Source organism: Sinohyriopsis cumingii, chromosome 16 (assembly GCF_028554795.1).
Source record: "Sinohyriopsis cumingii isolate HCF-2022 chromosome 16, ASM2855479v2, whole genome shotgun sequence".
Classification (NCBI taxonomy): domain Eukaryota; kingdom Metazoa; phylum Mollusca; class Bivalvia; order Unionida; family Unionidae; genus Sinohyriopsis; species Sinohyriopsis cumingii.
In genome coordinates, this window is record NC_142976.1 from 43,572,870 (window position 1) to 43,587,862 (window position 14,993).

At 33.9% G+C, this 14,993-nt stretch overlaps 2 protein-coding genes across 14 annotated transcripts in view; one reads left to right on the forward strand and one right to left on the reverse strand.

Moving 5' to 3' along the window:
• LOC149780323 (GATOR2 complex protein WDR59-like) overlaps window positions 1–1,895 on the reverse strand; it is a 180,227-nt gene extending 178,332 nt beyond the window's left edge. For all 13 annotated transcript variants that reach the window (XM_089937186.1, XM_089937183.1, XM_089937181.1 and 10 more), the window contains exon 1: window positions 1,832–1,895. In XM_089937186.1, coding sequence (XP_089793312.1) covers window positions 1,832–1,885 — 54 coding nt within the window. In that variant the 5' untranslated portion in view covers window positions 1,886–1,895. The remainder of the gene's footprint in view (window positions 1–1,831) is intronic.
• Window positions 1,896–2,144: 249 nt separating this feature from the next.
• On the forward strand, window positions 2,145–13,676 carry LOC149780324 (krev interaction trapped protein 1-like). The gene has a single exon (XM_089937192.1). It carries the CDS (start codon window positions 2,246–2,248, stop codon window positions 4,508–4,510), a length of 2,265 nt encoding a protein of 754 aa, XP_089793318.1. The 5' UTR covers window positions 2,145–2,245; the 3' UTR covers window positions 4,511–13,676.
• The last annotated feature ends 1,317 nt before the right edge of the window (window positions 13,677–14,993 follow it).

The window sequence follows — 14,993 nt, forward strand, 5'->3', positions numbered from 1 at the left end:
GTCGAATAGGTAACAGGTGTTCTTTTTATAGCGCACTACACTGGGTAACTTTGCTCTGTGAGGTAAAGGGTTATAATAAGTTTATAAACACGTATGAAACAGTTGTAATGAAGGTCCAAGAGTTGCGTTAGATTTCATGAATATAAATATGGGGTACTGAAAACGGTAGATGTAATCTTTAGATGGCTGCCGACTAATATGACTTACTATAGCTTTAATTCTTGGTACTAATTACACCTGAACCTATATACATGTGTTTTATCACTATCAAGAGTTACTGTGCCTTTTCATTTTCATGCAATTAAGTAGGACCGTGTTTTTCTAAAAACTGAAGAAGGAAACAAGTATTTTGGGAAATGAACACACACACCCACTTAAGTCTCCTGAAATCAGGCCAAGCACAATCACAGAAACAATGGAAACTTTATTTTCATCATACTTGAAAAAATTGCTTGGTTTTTGTTGAAAACACCAGTATTTTAGTTTTTAAGTCTACTACACAGGTGCTCGATGCAAGCTTGATGTTGAGAATAAAAACAAATAATTTGAAGGAAACAAATCATACGGAGTGACAAAAATACCTTAGATTACCTCCTGACCCATTCTGACATAGGACCCCCTCTATCATACTATATAAAAGAAAAGGTATGGAACTTACAAATGCTTGGTTCCACCCATGACACTTGATTTCCTTCTGCTATTTATGTCTTTAAAGGCACATGACAATACTCTATGGCTTGTTTCACTCCTGAGATATTTTTATATTCTTCAACCCATCAATGACTTTTCTGCATTGTACCAAACTGAAGATATGGGCTCTGAAACATGTGATTTTCGAGAATTTTGCCTGCTGGGACAATGATGTTTCTCAAGTGACAACCAATGAAAAGAACTACATATACCATGTTTGCCACTCTACAATACATCCCTTCTTTAATTATAGAACAGTGGTAGATGCAAAAGTAAGTTTTTACTTACCATTAACTCTAACTTTAGGAATCCTGTTCCATGGAAGAATTAGACATTATTATACTTTAATGTATACTCTCATTAATTTAACACATTCAAATGATTTATAGCATGATGTGATCATGTTATTATCTATTTCTGCCTGGGTACAAATAGTCTACATCATGAAATAGTTCTCTGATGCATGTATGTTACTTAAGTATAACCTTTTGAGCCAATCATATTTCGCCATTGACGTGTGTGCCCCATAGTGTACATGTTTTGAAAATGAAAGTAGCTTGTATGCAATGTATGTGTAGTGAAGAAGGCAATGTATAGTTCTTCCATGGAACAGAATTCCTAAAGTTGAATCGAGTTAATGGTAAGTAAAAACTTACTTTTGCATTTACCACTGTTCTGTAAGTAATTAAAGAAGGGATGTATCGTAGAGTCGCAAACATGGTATATGTAGCTTTTTTCATCGGTTGTTACATGAGCGTTGTCCATGCAGGAAAAAATAGCACGTTTGGAATTTGTGGAGTATTTATAAATTACTTACCTTCCCTTGTATATAGTATGATAGAAAGGGTCCCATGTCCGAACGGGTCATGGGTGTAATCTTAGTTATTTTTTTTTTCCTCTGCATGATTTTTTTCCCTTCAAATTATTGTTTTGTTTTTTCCCTCAACATCAAGCTCGCGTTGAGCACCTGTGGTCTACTATGGTCTAACAGTACCACCAAGTATACGTCTGCCTGTGCTTGGTAACCCATGGTGGTGATGTGGACGTCCCTCTTTACTGGAAAAAATAATCTAATGAATATGAGCACTTATGTTTGCACATATCTTGCTATATGAAAAAGGTTTATAAACTTGTGCGAGACCTGTAAATCAACAAAATCAGCGATTGCATATTCTTCACTCCAATGGGCGGCCATTTCGGTTTCATGTCTAATCATGCAAACGCTTATTTATGCAATTAGCATTTGGAAACACACGTTTGCTCACCGTGACCGATGTTCTGCTGTTGAATGGCATGTCGTCACGCATAGAATATCACATATTTTCAAAATAATTGTTTCAAACAAACATTTCAAGGAATAATTATAATAAATTACCTATCGTGGCATACATCGCTGTCACCTGAACATTAAGTTATATAAATTATGCAACTTACCGTAAAGCGGTTAACTACAAAATATGTCGGACTCTTATTACTTGCAGCTACTTCCTTCAAATTGTTTAGGTTTTAGACGGTAAAATGATTTAGATAGTTACGAAGAATTTTCTTAATTTTAATGGAGGTCATACTTTGTGTAGTGAGGCCAAAGCAAAATGTCACTGGCCACGAATATAAGGCCAAGATGTATGATATTTTGCTTCTAGATCACAAGACAGTTGATAAACAAGAAAAACCCACAAAGTACCTGCCAACATTTTCCTTGTCAATATCACAAGCTGAACCTAGAGATGACGTTCTGGCTTACTTATACAATCTTAGTGGATACGGAGATCATGGCGGAATTAAAGGAGAGCGAGCACTATTGATTCCATGGGACAGGAATGAGCATGGGTTTCGAGAGTCGCTTGCACGTTTTGCGCTTTTTTTCGTTCCTGTCAGTCACAGAGACAAGTTGAACAGATCTTTGGTAGAAAAATCTCCAGCAAGCCCAGGATTCTTCTCCCTTGATTCTGTAATTGATTCATTAAATAATGGCTCAATGAATTTTCCACCACCTACATGGTCATATGTGATGCATCTGGAAAATTGGTTAAAGCAAAAACATTCAAGACCAGGAGCATTGGAAATTTTGTTCCATACTCGTGCTGATTATAGAATTTGCATGAGCGTTAGAAACCCAGCATTTCTACCAAGTGTAGTTCAGGGTCAGGATAATGTGCCCAAAAGTGACCCACCCAGATTGACTGCCAATGAAACGCTCACTAAACTTTTATCAATTGAAAAATGTGATAAGGTTGTGATCAATCCATTATTTGGATCAGGAATTTCAATGAAGCACAAGGTTAACTGGTCTGTGCAGAATCCATATTGGCCTCATATTCCCCCAGACTATGAATTGACTCTATCTTCACGCAAAAGCAGTATAAACAGTTCTATGGATCCTGATAATTCTTCATTTGAAGAACGAGATCAGTATCCATTGCACAGTTTGGCACGAGAAGGAAATGTTCGTGGACTTCAGGACTACATATCTCAAGGATATCACCACTCCAAACGAGATTCCTTTCAGTGGTGTCCAGTTCACTGGGCAGCATCCTTTGGGCATAAGGAGGCTGTTGCATATTTGTTGGACGTGGGAGCATCTCCAAACAGTGTGAATGCTGACGAGAGGACCCCACTTCATATTGCAGCCTCAAGGGGCTATCCAGATGTTGTGGATTGTTTGTTATCTCACCCTGATACAGATTTGAATGCTGTTGATCGGGAGGGAAAAACAGCCCTGGATCTCGCTGAGGAGGTGAATGGCTGGCAGCATACACAGGTGGTTCAAAAAATCAGAACTGCAGCAAGATATCCTAGTCAGATTGAGGTTCAGGTCATGGATAGCACAAAAAAGAAGCTGAATTTAGTGGCTGGTGCTAATACCACAGTACAGCAGTTAAACCATCAAATGCTTAGAGAGTACAGCATGCCTGAGACTCCATATGCAGATATTTTTACAATCTGGATTTGTTCAGAAAGTTTGCAGCTTCAACTGAAACCAGAGCACAGACCACTAGAGCACATGCATATGTGGAATAAGAGAATTGTTGGGATGTTAGTAGATGTAGATCCTAAGAAAGGCTTGAAAGAAGATCCTCATTTGGAATGGAGGCGAAATGCAAAAATCAGCCTTATAGAGGAAAGAGAAGCAATTCACCCTGAAGCCATAAAACTACTATTTCATGAAGCATACCAAAATTACATCAAGGGTTTTTACCCTTGCAAGGAACAAGATGTGCTGATTCTAGCTTCTATATTGCTGTATATGGAACATGAACAAGACCAACATGGTGCCAAGACAGTCTTGTCAAACAGCAAAAACCTTTCCAGACTTGTTCCCTCCCCCATGTTGAAGATGAAGGGTATCAACTGGTCCAGCAGAATCCTGCACAAATTCAAAGAATTAAGTAGTATGATGTTAGAACGGTCTGAAAGATTTCGATCTCCTCAAACTCTGCAGATACAATTCCTGAACAATTGCAGAAATTTAACAGTGTACGGGTCTGCATTTTTTACTGGTAATCTGCATGAAGGTAAAATAACCCAGAACTGCTATATTGGTGTAAATGATGTTGGTATTCATGTCATCAACACACAGTCAAGAGAGATGGTGTACAGCTACAAGTATTCAGAAATTACTTGGGGACTTCCACCAGCAGAGCTCTCAGTTCTTGATGTAACTGTTATTAAACCTGAAACTCGGGTCACAAATCGTGGTAGTACCTCACCAAGAAAAGCAATTAGTTTGCGCACTAAACAGGCTGGTTTAATTAACCATTTGATGCAAAAACTAGCCCAAATGCACACAATTATGAGCTCAAGAACTAGCCATAGATGAAGTCTGTGATGGGTACAAATATTTTTTCCTTCTCCATCTTGTGGTTCCATCTTTTGTGTCATTTTTTAATTTTGGTGACCATATTATCTATAATTTTTAGCACCTTAAAATTCTTCTTGCTCCATCAATCCATAAAATAATAATTACTTTTTCTATCTTTTCATTTTTTATATGGAGAAGTTTGCATTCTTAATAAAAGATTTTTCAAAACTATTTACTATTAAGAATTAACCATAGATTGTGTCATTTGAATCAGATTGTAATGACGAGATGCTACAATCACCCATTTATCTTTCTGAAATCACCACTTTAATGGCTTTTCTTTGTTCTTGAAGGAAAGTGGATAATTCTCATTAATTCGTAACATTTGTATGTCACTCATCAATTCTGAAACAGATTAATTAGTTAATATATTCTCTGCTTGCTTTGACATAATCTCTAGGGATTGATCAATACAAATTGTTAAGCTTTCATTGTTTGGGACTATGTTCATACGTTGTTTATACTTCATTATTTAAATGAACTTTCACATTTGAATCTCAGGCATGTCTTTTTACTTATTTGATGAATATGAATGAAAGTTGAAGCCAATAAACAGATGCAAATTACTTGTTTCCAACAAGATTAAAAATAACTAGAATTGCATTTTGTAGCACAGTTTTGCAGGGTTGTGAAGGATGTGAAAATAACTTCTTTTAGTCTTTCTTAACCTCCACTGAAAATGAAAATCTTTATGGATATGGTATAAACAAAATGAATGGATGGCATGGACGATGTATCTCTGATATACCACTTGTACAAATTTTCATTAAAAGGAAACTCTGCAGGCCTCATTTCCTTTTAATTAAAATTGTAGAAGCTTGTTTTGTATCATAGAAACTCCATGAATGCTGCACATATTCACTCTTTCTCTCACTCTGTGTGTGTGTGTGTATATATAAATATATATATACACACACAAGCACGCAACAGAGATCCCAAAATAGCAGTATTTGCTGGACTTGACATGAGCTCAAATGATTATTTGCTAACTAAATGGGGTTTATTGGACAGAAGGTGTTAATAATTATCCTTTGCACTTGTAGGAAAGCTGGCCAGTATGGCCACCACTGCATCCATTTTGAAAATCTTATCGCTTAAGAACATCAGAGATGCTTTGAACACTCATCAATTAAAAAGAAGAAATGGTCTTATCCCGGAAATTCTTTTCAGCTAGTAGAGCACCAGTCACTTCAGATGACCCTTGTTTATCTGTTGCTATCCAACTTAGTAAACATTATGGTATTCACCCTTTTTGTCTTGGATGCAGTGCATGATAGCAGTTTGTGAATACAACTCCTCTTATGGTCTTTAATGGATTGTTGTTGAACTTAATATACATTATAGTAGTTATCAGAAGATATGCATGGTGACTAATCATTGTCTTAGCACTATTTTGAGAAGAGTTGACTACAGACTGATCTCCATCATGGAATAGGGCTGGGATTTGGAAGAAGTGGGGAATATGTATGTGAGCGAATTGCTTACCTTTCAATTTCTTCTAGTTTATTATGTGATTAACCTATTTTCTTATTGGTAAAATAAATGGTGTATATACAGTTTTTAATGTTTAGGGGGTTTCAGTGGAAAGCAGAATTTTAACAGAAGAGAAAGTTGGCACACTTTAGTTAGTTTAATAAAGTAAATTTTCTGTGATATCCGTCAATGCAAAGTTATTCCAAGGTTGTAATAAATTTCATTTTGTATACATTGTATTTTGATAAAAATTTAATTTGTTTAAGCCCTCTAAATCAGGCTTTGTTTAGAGATATTATTAAATTATCAGTTTAGAAGATGTATTCATTTGAATGTTCATGTGCACAATTTTGAGTTAAGACAGTATTGTGTTCATTACCAAGAAAGAGTCCAACATGTAATAATTGGCAAGGCTAGACATAAATGCTTGTTTGATTGCATGGAACAGTTGAAGCTCTTATTCAGTCAAATTTGCATCCCATCAGTCTAGTCTGGCAAATTTTTTGAAAGACTAATCTACCTGTATGAAAAGACTTTTTAAATGAAACAGAAAGATAATTCAAGATTTAGAAATTATTTAGGTTACAAAGAAAATAATTCTTTATGGACAGTTTATTTTGTCAGTTTTGTCACATACTTAGAGGAAAAGTGAAATGGACAAGTATTTGTAACTGTAATGCGATGTGAAAATCCATTCCAGATAGGGAAATTTTCATAATGAAGATCTATTTCTTACATTAACATTGATCCTTCTCATAAAATTATCCTTTAAACTTATTTGAATAAGATCACATTCTTCAATTTTAAATATTTTTTTTTACCTATCTAAAGTGATTTCCATTTTCATTGGACAACTCACCTGGAGCGATTTCTATTTTCATTTTACAACTTGCAGACTTTTTTCTATACTTGTGTTTCATCTTGACATAACCTGAACATACTATCTGTACTCATAGGTCAAGTCCAACTGCAAACTGCACAGACCCAGATCTGCTGTTGCATAATGCACTAGCAGATTTGGGTCTGTATGGTTTGTAAGAAGTAATCAGCAGAACAAACAACATATACCCAGATCTGCATGAGCATTATGCTAAAGCATGTTAGGATCTTTGTTGTTTGCAGTTTGACTTGTCTTATAAGCGAGTACATATGGTATCTTCAACACTTTTATCAATATAGCATCTCACAGTGGAATGAGAGAAATTTGTGGCTACAGTATGAACAAACAAAATTTTTGTACTGAAGAAATATTTAAGTACAAATTATGGTACTGATGATATTTTTTACTATATGTATGATTAGTCCATATTTCGGTTTTGCCTTTTTACAGCAATTTTTCCATCAGTGTGTTAGATTTTTGCTTAAATGCATCTTACATAATGTATATATTTGCATATAAGGGGTGCAAGAAATCCGTTTAACTTAAGGCGGCAGAAACAATTCTATAAGTATCTTTCGTTGCAAATAAGGTAAAAACGTTCTGAGATTTGTCTGGATATTAAATCAGTTTTATTTTTTATCACATCTCTGTTCCCATAATACTTGTTTAAGCCAGGCAGTGAATGATATCTAGTTAATTATGTATATTGTGAAAGAAATGGCTCAGCTAGCATTAGTTTTGTCAAATGTGAAGTTGATGGCATGATTAGGCAGTAAGTCATGTAACCACAACTATAACAAATAATACTGTAATAATATGAACCTGCTTTGTGGCAGTAAAAAAAAAATCTTGAATTTTGCTGTCTTTTCCCAGTAGCAGAATTTTGACTTTGAAAGTAATTATTTTGCTTAATAATGCATGTTTCAAAACTGATTTATTCAATAAATTTTTGCCATAGAAGAATTAGTTTTTGTTAAGAAAAGCTTTGATATCTCACATTGGAAAGAAAAATAAGTCTCATGATTTTGCACCACCTCAAAGTCTCACTCTTTTCTCAGTAAACAATAGATTTGTTAAGAGTTTTTTTCTTCTAATGATTTCTTTATTCAAAGCATCATATCTCTAAAGTGTTTTCAATGAAAGATGCCTGTTTGAATAAACGAGTTGATGGAATGAGGTACCATTTCAGTCATTTTTATGGGCATATTGTACATTTCCGTCGGCATCTTACTAATGTGATCAAGACTAAATCACAAGGACAGTTTATTTGGATTATCATTCATGCATCCAGATGAACTTGGCAACAATTCTTTCTCCTAGATTTTAGTCAAATTTCAAAGTATTTTGTCATATCTCACAGTCTGCGGCTCTTAAAGTATCACAGGTATGTGATATAAGCATTAGTCAAATCAGTCTTGCCACGTTTCAATAATAGCTCAAGAAGGCAAGTGTGTTAGCTGTTTTATATTAATTTTTAACAATTATAGCTTTATATATTTTAATTTGAATGTATAGAATTGACAAATATTTATTAATTCATTGTATAAAATCCTTGTATACTTGTACATTGCTAATACAATGTGTATATGTATATTTTTAAGCAATATTTTTTTATACTGCTGTGTACAGATGTTGCTTATGGTTTTTAATAATGTGTTATTAATGTCTTATATTCATTTACTAGTTTTGATATAGGGATCACTTCACATGGTCATTGTTAATGGTGGCAAAGGTGGCATTTAACTGGGTTACTCTAATGTTACAGTCTATAGTCATGCAACTTAATGGGTGTATATATCTTGAAATGTCCTACTCGCCACAGGTAAAGGTAGGTCACAGTGAACATTCATTAGGACTCTAGTAGTTTCATCAAGTGTATGCACTCAGCTCATTTTCTCTGACAATGTTATGAATAATTGTGAAACTTTATGAGGAGCAAAATTACCTACTTTTCCAGTTCTACAAGCTAAGTAAAGCTTTGAATTATGCCCTGGCAGAGCAGTGTGAATAAACTCATCACAGGGAAAAGGAGGTCACAGTGATTTTTTCACATTCCACTGACTTTGTTGGTATTTGGAATATCTTGGTTGAGCAGGCAAGACATGGTATTCATTGGAATTCTTGTGCACTGAAGCTTTTGTTATTTATACTGTATACGCTTGGAGTACACCACAGGAGAGGCACTGCATTCCAAGATTCAAAGGAATTATTTTTGTGTGTGTGTGTGTGTGTGATTTAAAGTTGACAGTATTTGTACATGAGCTTTAGGTATGATTCAACAGCAGTGTTTTCATCTGATTCGTTTACTCCATATCAGTGCCCTGATTGTCTGTTGGTTAATTCTTGGTTATTTATTTTTGATGGGATGGTGATATGGAACACTCTCATACTTGTTTAATGTCTATTTTTATCTGCTACTTGCCTTGTGAAAAGTACCTTGCTCAGCTGATAATGATGCCATCATTCTCAGGATCCTTTGTTACTGAGTTTCCGACTTAAGGCCATATCTCATACTAGGTTACCTCCCCATACAGTTATGATAATATTCATTGCCACCAGAGGTAAAAATCTGCTACAAACATGCAGAAAGTTTTTGTTTTATTTTCAATTACTCTTAGTTTTCGAAAGAATTTGTCAAAGTACTGAATAAAATAGAAAATGTATTGCCTAAGCTAGTAGATTTTTAGTGCTGTCATCGTATATTTTTCTTTTCATCACAAACTTGTAGCTTAAATAACAGAAATTTTGTTTCAGAATGAAGAAGACTCTGTGGTTAAAAAGTCTGTTTATGTAGTTGCATTATTTATGATGTTTTATGGAGAGCAGTTTGACTTCAAAGCATGTAATCTGATAGCTTTGGTTGTCTCCCTTAAGAGTATTGGTGTGAACATTCAGTTTTTACCAGGGATGTTAAGACTTTAAGTAGGGATCCTTATTCAAGTCACTTTAGCCCCATTAGTCCAATTGCCTCAGCACTCAGTAAAGTACTTTTGTTGCTGTTCCATAAGCACGAAAACAAATTTAGTGTGAAAAATATATATTGGTTTAAGCTTAAAGTGCCGACCTGGGAAATGGATCACTTTGAATTGGTTTAATTAAACAGCTTCATTTTACTTAATGTATAAAATGTACATATTTTCTTGTTGCGTATTTTAAAAATTTAATTATGTGTCTTAAAATTATGTATAAATGACAAGGGCAAAAGTTTTGAGATGCTTGTTGAATGCAAGATTTTTCTGACTTCAAATTTTACAACTGGTGTTCAATTTTTATTGAGCTTTTTCATGGTGATGTTGTTGTCTAATAAGGAGAAATAATTTTATTTTTGTGTGACATTTAAAAATATAAGGTTATATACCAGATAATGACCACCTTGTATCCTTGAATGAAATTTCATTATAAAAACTGATTCATCACACCCCATCAAATTTAGTTAACACATATGTCAGTATGTGCAATGCTGTGACATCACATTATATTACATTCAAGTTGTCAATTACCTTCCATTCACCTGCAGACTGTTACAAAAATCAGAAGGTTCTGTACTTCTTATGAAGTTATTTTTACAGTTACAGAATTTGGATCATGGTCTAAGTTTAATGAATTTATAGTGGATTATCTATGAACTCGTTAAAATACCTCCGACATCTGTTGATATGATACTGTATACCCAAATCTCACATGAAGAAAAACAGATCCAGTTAATATAATAAAAGTCTCTGGTATTCTTAACAGGATTTTAGGTCAGTTTCATAAATACACGTGCATGTACTTTTCAGTACATAATTGATCAGAGAAGAGGCAATACCATATATACTCACTTAAGAGTTGAGTTCAATTACAAACCACATAGACCCAGATCTGCTGTTGCATAATGCACCAGCAGATATGGGTATGTGCAGTTTGTTTGGAGTAATCAGTTGAACAAACAGCATAGACCCTGATCTTCTGGCGTATTATGCTATGGCATCATGTTCATTGCTTTCAGTTTGCCTTGAGTATATATGGTACATAATATCAAATTAGATTTGTTTAATTTTTTCATGATGATAGAGTCAAGGCAGAGGGTAATATGTTTATAACAGGTTAATTAAAACTAGTCTTACTGTTCTAGAAGTATGGAATCTTATAATTTTGATTGTGTTTATATTTATTGTTAAATGGCATAGTTATATTTGTGTTTAATTTCTTTAAGATTATTCTTTCAGATTATCTTAATGTTTTGTCGCAAATTTTATTTTATTTGTATAAGAATGTTGTTTAAAACTTTGTGGGTTTTTTTGCAAAGAGATTGAGAAAAATTGAGCCCCCATGTTCATTTCATGGGTTCTTTAATTTTGCTTTCTTAATGGATATATGCCAGCATACATTATAAGTGTCTATGACTCAGAAATGTGCAAAACTTTGACAATAAGTAGTTTTTAAATAAAACTACATTTGGGTTCGTGGTCAGACTCTTGCCAACTAAAGGAAACTCCTCAACCTGAGTGCAGACTCAGAACTTGGATTTTGATAATCAGTTGTTGTTGTTACATGGTTTAATGCCATTTTTCAGCACAAGATAGACTATACGTGGTGGCCATTATAAATGGTGAGGAAGAATCAGGGAAAACCCCAGAAAAGAACCACCGACCCACGAGTCAATAATCAGTAGTGAACTAACTATTATTAATACAAGGGGTTTTAAATTTGTGACTTATTGAGTTGTAGAATTGTTTTAAATATGGAGAGAACTTTAAATAAAACAAAAGGATGTAATTCAAAGAATTTGAGACTGTATGCTCAAGTTTATCAGTTTCATTGATACAGACCTACCGCTCCAGTGACCTAGTGGTTAGGGCATCCGCCTCAGATGCGACATGTCATGGGTTCAATCCCCAGCCGAGTCATACCAAAGACTTACAAAAATGGTACTAACAGCTGCCTCACTTGGTACTTAGCATTAAGAGGTTAGTGTTAGGAGTGGTTGGCCTGGTGTCAGGATAATGTGACTGGGTGGGACGTCATGCTGCATGTCTGTGGCATGATGCCTCAGTGCTAGACAACACTATAAACTGTCACACTGCAGACATCATAGCAATATGACTGAAAAATTGTTAAAGCTACGTTAAAAATCCAGATATTACACACAGTGATACAGACCAGCTGTTGTTTACTGCATCCACAGTTAATTTTGCAAGACCTTAATAAATTATTCTCATGTAAAAAAAAAATTATTTCAGGTATTGCTTAAACTCATCTAATTGAAAACTGTAATGTTGTGTGTGTGTGTGTGTGTGTATTTCTACATCAGTTATGGCTACATTTTTAAAGGTGTTTGGGAGCTTTACTGTCGTCACTTTGTCCAGAACCCTTTGAGATATCATAAAACTTGATATGCTTTTGTATTATTACTGGACATTTGCGTTTTGCACTAAGGGAGAGAGTTTCCTCCTCAAGGAGTTATTTCCATTGTGGCTATAAGATTAATGCTTATGGGTTGTCATGATACTGTCGTCTATAGATCTAAGAATTCAACTTTGGATGCAGCAGCCCGGACCTCTGTGAAACTCTAAAGGTAACACATTGGCTGACTGTTTTTATGAAATTCAACCAATATGAAAATCATTGATGCCATTTTAAAAAAAAGTCAATAATGTTGTGTATTGTTATGCAAACTTTCTATATTTAAAATTAGTGCAGACCTACAGAAAATATAAACAGTTATCAATACATATTTTAACGGAGATATATTGGCCTGAAGCTGTGCTGTCAAAGTTTTGTCATCAATTCTGTGTATTAGAGCCAAGATTTCCCATTGAAATATCTTTTCCATGATTCTTTGGACACATGTTAATAAGCTTTGGGAAGTCAAATTACTGTTTACTTTTTTTTAATATATCTCATAAACTATATAGAATATTTTATTAAATTTTTTGAGATATTTTGCAAACTTTTGTATTTAATTTATATGGTGTCTTATAGAATTTGACACATCATAGTAACTTGAGGATATAAACAATATATCCTATGAATTTAAGATATCTTATATAGCTTATATATTTTGTAAACTTATTAAGATGTCTCATAAACTAAATTATGTATCTAATTAAAGTTGTATTTCAGATGTATTGAAGACGTATTTTAAGATCTTGTATACAGTTTACGAGATATCAAGTTTAGAAGATGTATCATTAATGAGGTACCTTACTAGTAAATTGACTCATGGTACTCAAGAGAGTGCAATTCTGATAAACTTGTTAAATACACTTGGTAAGTAGGTTACTTTAAAGATATTTTAATCATTTCACATGTATTGAACTTTACTCCCTATTATAATTTTTTCTTAGTACTCCATTCTGATTGCAGTATGGATACTTTGCCTCCAAATTGGTGTCCAACCATTTGTCACACTGATCCAGCTAATGTTTCCAAAAGAGTTGAATATATCTTAATGAAACTTTGTTGCATGACAGGATTTATGTCCCATTTAGGTTTGTCAGAGTAGTACTTTAGAGTTATCTCCCCTTTGTCTTAAATATTTGTTTACACTTTGTTATGCAAAGGGATGTTACATAAACGCTTACTGACAGATCTGGTTGTAATCAGTTGAGGAAAAAATGTGATGGCTACTTGTATTGGCAGACAAATTTCCAGTCTTGTTGCCTGTTGTATTAACAATACTAATTTGGTCATGTAATACATTTAAATATATGCCTGTGATTTTATGATAGGATTTGATGTATTTGTTCTTTATGGTTGTCTTTCTAAATAAATATGCTGATTTTGTTACCTGTCTTTTTTATGGTCATGGTGTTTATGTGGGGTTTAACGCCATTTTTCAGCACATGATAGGCTATACATGGCGGCCAGTATTAATGATGGAGGAAGAACCCGGGAAAACCCCAGAAAGAACCACCGACCCACGAGAAGCTACTGGCAAGCTTTCTCACATACCAACATTGACTGAATCTTAGACTCAAACCGCCACAGACAGAAGTGAGATGGCAGGGATCCATAACGAAGAGTGCTTTAGACCACTTGTTTGTATTTTATGTATAATTGATTCAGTTTCAGCTGGAAAATATTTTCTTCATGAAATTTTGATAGGTCTTATTTGTTGTAAAATTTCTAAATAGCATGACCCACTGGCCAGACTCGTTTTAACAAAAACATTTCATTTTCATTATGTTACATGTTTAGGCTCTTGCAAAACATAACAAGTAAAGAATGAAGACAACAATCTTTGTAAAATTTAACAAATAATTTATTTCCTTGAAAATCAAGGTAAAAATGAGAAAAAGAACTTAGTTTTACAAATCAAATCCAAATATAATCCAAGAATTAAAAATTAGAAGTCCTAGTAATAAAAAATACTAATGAAACTGAGTTTGAATCCTGATGAAATCCAAAATGGAAGGTGATGATGTCATTAATGGTCAGCAAAGTGCTGCTGTGTCAACAATCTCTTGTTGAATCACAGAAAATATTATTCCAGTTTGAATTCTCTATCAATTTTGATAACTGTCTTTGTCCAAGAATTTAGAGCACTAGTATTTCCAGGGAAAATAATCTTAAACTCCAAGTAATTTAAAGAAAATAAAATAATTAGCCCAAAACTGGTCACATAAAACACTTCTTCTCAAGTGTTACAGCAAGAATGACTATTCTTTCTCAAAACATCAGTAATAGGTCTAACTACAATGCAGAATAGATGCCCAGATGTGGGTCAATCCTCTGGAAAACCCGGAGTTTGTAACAATTGATACATGTTATTTGACATGTAGGTCAGATATGACCTTGATTGAAATCAATGATTCTTACACTGAGAATGATTTATTTTTTTTTTAAGTTGTTGACCAGAACCCTTACTGGTTCTGACTCGAAGTCAGAAACTTGAAACGGTGTTTCTATTATTAGTTGTTTATAAAAACTAAATTAAATTTCTGGACAATGTCAAATCCAGTAAATAAAGTTACATTACAATAACGTGTAAGGGAAAAAAAACCTAGCAATGAAATTAAATAAAATATAAATTTAATCAAATATACATAACAATTATTATACTTTTTATTTCAGTTTTCCTTGTAGTTATTTAATACGTAAATC